The 4645-nt window shown below is 36.7% G+C and overlaps 1 protein-coding gene across 2 annotated transcripts in view; it reads left to right on the top strand.

Annotated features, from left to right (window-relative positions):
- LOC107746210 (sorting nexin-17-like) overlaps positions 1–4645 on the top strand; it is a 32570-nt gene that overhangs the window by 16967 nt on the left and 10958 nt on the right. For both annotated transcript variants that reach the window (XM_016560346.1, XM_016560336.1), the window contains exon 7: positions 1187–1274. In XM_016560346.1, the coding sequence (XP_016415832.1) occupies positions 1187–1274 (88 nt within the window). The remainder of the gene's footprint in view (positions 1–1186; positions 1275–4645) is intronic.

Raw genomic sequence — 4645 nt, 5'->3', positions numbered from 1 at the left:
TGCTTAAGAGAATCATTTGTCTGATGTCATCATATTTACCTTAAATGCTAAATACAATGTACTTAACTTTTTCAATTTATATACTATTACATTGGAACCTAGATATAACATTTTATAAATTTGTAATCCAACATATTATATGAGCTGCCATTGTTTGACTACTTTTAGCTCAGAATCATCACGCGTCCTTGAGGAATGACATGCTATGTGCCTCTCACTCATTTGCAAGATCCTCACCTAAAACAGGCTTAATACGGTCAGATATGATGAAAAACAGTCCCCAGAAGAATCCTTCACAAAAAAGAATCTGGCGTCCTGGCCAATCTTGGCAAAAATATGCATTGGAGAAAAAAAAATTGAGAAAAATAAATGCCTACAAACAAAACCTGATTTTCGATTGACTGGCAGTGGAGCCAAGATCAAGAAATCTGTGCCAAAAAAACATGTCTGTGCTACAAACAGAAAAATCCTACTTTATTGTTGACAATAATAATTTAATAATAAAACAAAATAATGAAAATAAAAAATAAATATGTCATATATATATATAGATGACATTCTCTTTTTTTTAAATATTTTTTTATTTACAACACTTTTGAAATCTTTACAGTGACAGCTATAAGCGACAACCATAAAAAACAACTCGAAATGTGGTGATGATGTTGATGTAGTACATATGTATTTAAGACATTCCTATTACATAATACCATTCTTGTCTTAACATGCTGTCTAATGTCAGACTACTGAAAGGGTAAGCCAGAGAGTAGAATGAAAAGTTGTGACGGCATGCACTATGCTATAGATCTAACTGTCGTCTCTTCTTCTTTTCACACTCCTGTTTTTAATGTTTCTAAAATCTCAGTGCCCATTTCAGTTCAGTTCCTGGCTTCCGTCTCTCCCTCTTTCCCAACTCTAGAGAAAACGTCTTTTCTAACAGCTGCAGCGTTTTTTCTCTCTCTTCCTCCCTCCTTCCCTCCCTCTGTTCCTCCTCCTCTCTCTTGCACAAAGTGATAAACATGTTATTGTGCCCTCTACGGCTTGAGCCAGATGGATTCTCCCCCATTTCACTTTGGTTGTTGTCATTGCTATTATTCTCCAAATGTCCTTGAGTCTGAAGGCACTCATACCTTTCATCTGGTCTCTCATTCCCTCATCCAAACCTCTCTGACCTCCCATGGTGCCCCAGACGTGAGAAAACTGCAAGAATTTGAGCTGCCCTACGTGTCCATCACCAGCCTGCATAGCCCTGACTACCGCATCGTCCTCCGTAAAAGGTACAAAACTTATTTTGGGAGTAATGGTTAAGCATTTGGTCCAACAGAAAAGTATATACAGGTATAATAAGAATATATATTTATGTAGCTTAGAGAGGAAGTTCTTATAAAATGTGTTAACTGTCCTTAGAATGCTTCTAAATCTATAACAAAAACAGCCTTTTTAAAGGGACAGATCACCAAAAAAATTTAAATTCTGTCATCATTTAGTCTTCTTTCTGTGGAACGTTAAAGATATTTTGGAGAACATATGAGAATTCTAAGCCTCAAAAAGGATGCAAAAGCACCATAAAAGTATACTTTGAAGTGTACGGCAGGGGTGTCAAACTCAATTCCTGGAGGGCCGGAGCCCTGCAGAGTTTAGATTCAACCCTATTAAACACACCTGATCTAACTTATCAAGTCCTTCAGGCCTATTTGAAAACTACATGGTATGTGTGTTGGAGCAGGGTTGGAACAAAACTCTGCAGGGCTCCGGCCCTCCAGGAACTGAGTTTGACACCCCTGGTCAACGGAAACCATATGAAAGCCATACTGAGAAGAACAGACCAAAACCGAAAAGCTCTGATTCATGAATGGACCATTCAGACCAGTTTTATGAACTGAATCATTGAGAAGATTATGAACTTTAATGAATGCGTCGGGAAGAGCTTTTGAATACATTTTGGTCTTTTATTCACACAAAGTTAACAGATAAGTTGGAATATATTCTACCAAGTCATATAGACCACATTCTTGTTACTTCTATGGTGCTTTTTTGTCATATTTGTGCTTGACAGGTGCAGTTATCACTTACTTTTATTATATGGGAAATAACGGCCAAGATGATAAGGGCACGGAGGAGCGATATCTTTGGAAACACTTTCAAAACAATTTTTTTCCCAGCTGATGAATGGCAAAAACATTGACAGCCAATCTGAATTCACCCTGCTTTAGAGAGCTTGGCAGACGACACAATTGCAGAGCATGCTTGTCAGGATGCTAAAATGGTTATCTTTATAGTTATTGTTCTTTTGTTGAACTATCCCTTAATAGCTTAAACTCAACAGATTTCCAGTTTAAAATTGTTTCTCAGAAACGTCATGAATGCTACCCAAAGTGTAACTTAAATGGTGAGATGTTTTAACAAATGGCTCTCGAAGGGCTATTCAACTCATGGATATTTGCTTTAGGAAGAGGTGGCCCACAAGGCTCCATCTTCACTCTGTTTAAATGACTAGAGAGGCACTTTTTGCCTTCCTGTTGTAGACGTGGGTATGATCGTTACCTCAGCGGTCTGATTCTGTGGTTCTGTGCAGCAGTAGTTTTCATATTTGCACCTTAGACTTTTTGGACTTGAAGACAGCTGTATTTAGACATCTCTTTTATAACGCAAACGGTCTCTGAAGTGCTGTGCTTTACAGAATCTCTGAAGTAGTTAAAGCAATACAAACTTCATTATTTATTCCCAGAAAAGTGCACATACAGAGTGTAAATGTTGATGCTAGTGGTTTATTAACAGCAGAATTCATCAAATGCCCTTTGGAGTGTGAGGTTTATGTAATGGAATAATTGGCGAGAATCAGGGGAGATTATTTATGTAAAATCTCCAGCAAGGGCATTGAAACACCATGTGTTTCACCATGTGCATTGGAAGCAGGTGTGAAGGTGTTACGTGAATATAAATTTCCCTTTTTTAGCACATTAGCACAGTTTAGCAGAGATTATTTTGCTAAAAATGTTTCACCTTTCACCCACTTTATACATCCTTCCCGCGAATTCTCACACCTCGTCATCATATACTGTTGAAAAAGGTGCACAAGATGCTGGTGTGTTTTTCTTTTTAGTCCCCTCAGGAGAACCGCAGGCCCCTTGAAGGCTCCTTGTTAAAGGAGACTACAGACAGCCTTCAGCCAGATCCCACCTGTTCACTACATCAGGAATGGAATATAGTTCTGGCTGCTCTGATTGGCTGCTGACAGGCAGGAAAGGGCAAAAAAGCGCAAGAGATACATGAAAAACACAGCATTTGTACATTTTGTTTTTACTGTGAAAAGATACACTACTGTTGTTCAACATTACTTATTTTTTTAATATTTGTTTTTATATTAAAATAGAAACGTTATTTTAAGTTGTAGTAATATTTCTTGATATTACCAATTTACTGTATTTTTGGTCAAATAAATTCAGCCTTGGTGAGTGTAAGAGACTTAAGTGTACATTTCACACACTTTTTACACATTTCACATACATTTTACACATTTCAATACACAAAAATTTCACAAAACATGCTCCCATGCCTTTTTTCTTTTCGCTGCCTGTCATGTATAGTTTAAAAATGTTCCAGCATAAACCGCTAAAAGCTTTCAAATGAAACTTAACGGATATCCAGTTTTGGCTGCTATGTGAACAATATCTATTGTCGTGCAAGATTGCATCTTTGTGCTCTTGCAGACTCTGCTAAAACTTATTTATCAGACCTCGTTCTGCCCACGGCGTGATGAGAATAGTTTTTGACATATGGACGGTAAAGATGGCCATTGAGCTGAAGATTGCTCATTTGCCAGATTGTCGTTTGCTTCTAGGCAAATGGAGACATTCACTGCAGTAGCATTTTTTCAGTAACTTATACGCTAGTATTGCTGTGTAGCTATAGAGAGAAGCTTTACAGGACAGAACTGTGCTTTTCGCTAAGTTTAACTTAATGGAAGATTTTATTAAAATTAGGGATGCAGGATATTATCAGACCAATATCGGAATCGGCCGATAATGGCTTTAAATGTAAATATCGGCATGGCCCGATATGAAAAATTATGCCGATATGTCTTGCTGATAAGAGGAATAGATTATGTCAGCAGTGTAACTCATTTTTGAAGCAAAGTTTTGCCTGAATGATGATTAGATTCACTCTTTTGGATCGCTGCATTTAAACTGAGAAAGCAAGTACAGAATGACACGTTTGGTGTATGATAGTGTCAACAGTAATAGCACGTGCAGCAGCTGCAGCCTCCCCCAGGTCCTAATGCCTGCTCAGTAAGGAGTTTTAATTCCGTAGGGGGCGCTGTTGGTCTACTTTTAATAAAATGAAAGTACAATACACAAATAATATTTAGCCTGTGTCTGATTAAATAAAGCAGTAATTGATTTCATAAAATCATGAGTATTGTTTAATTTAAAGGTCAGAAGCTATAGCTTACATGAATTTTAAAAAATCACAAACATGACACTTGTAAATTAAATAATTTTATATGTACTGATTTATTCATTAATGTGTAATATGTTATATTTTTTAAACAAATTATGAGCTCTAAAAGATTTCAGAATTTTTACATCTCTTTTGCTTTAGACCATCTATAAATGTTAATTCTTAAATTAAAATGGTAAGGTTACTA

The sequence above is a fragment of the Sinocyclocheilus rhinocerous genome, unplaced genomic scaffold, assembly GCF_001515625.1.
Source record: "Sinocyclocheilus rhinocerous isolate Xijiao unplaced genomic scaffold, SAMN03320098_v1.1 scaffold40, whole genome shotgun sequence".
NCBI lineage: Eukaryota > Metazoa > Chordata > Actinopteri > Cypriniformes > Cyprinidae > Sinocyclocheilus > Sinocyclocheilus rhinocerous.
Note: the sequence above shows the minus strand (reverse complement) of the source record. Positions and strands in the feature narration are given on the sequence as shown.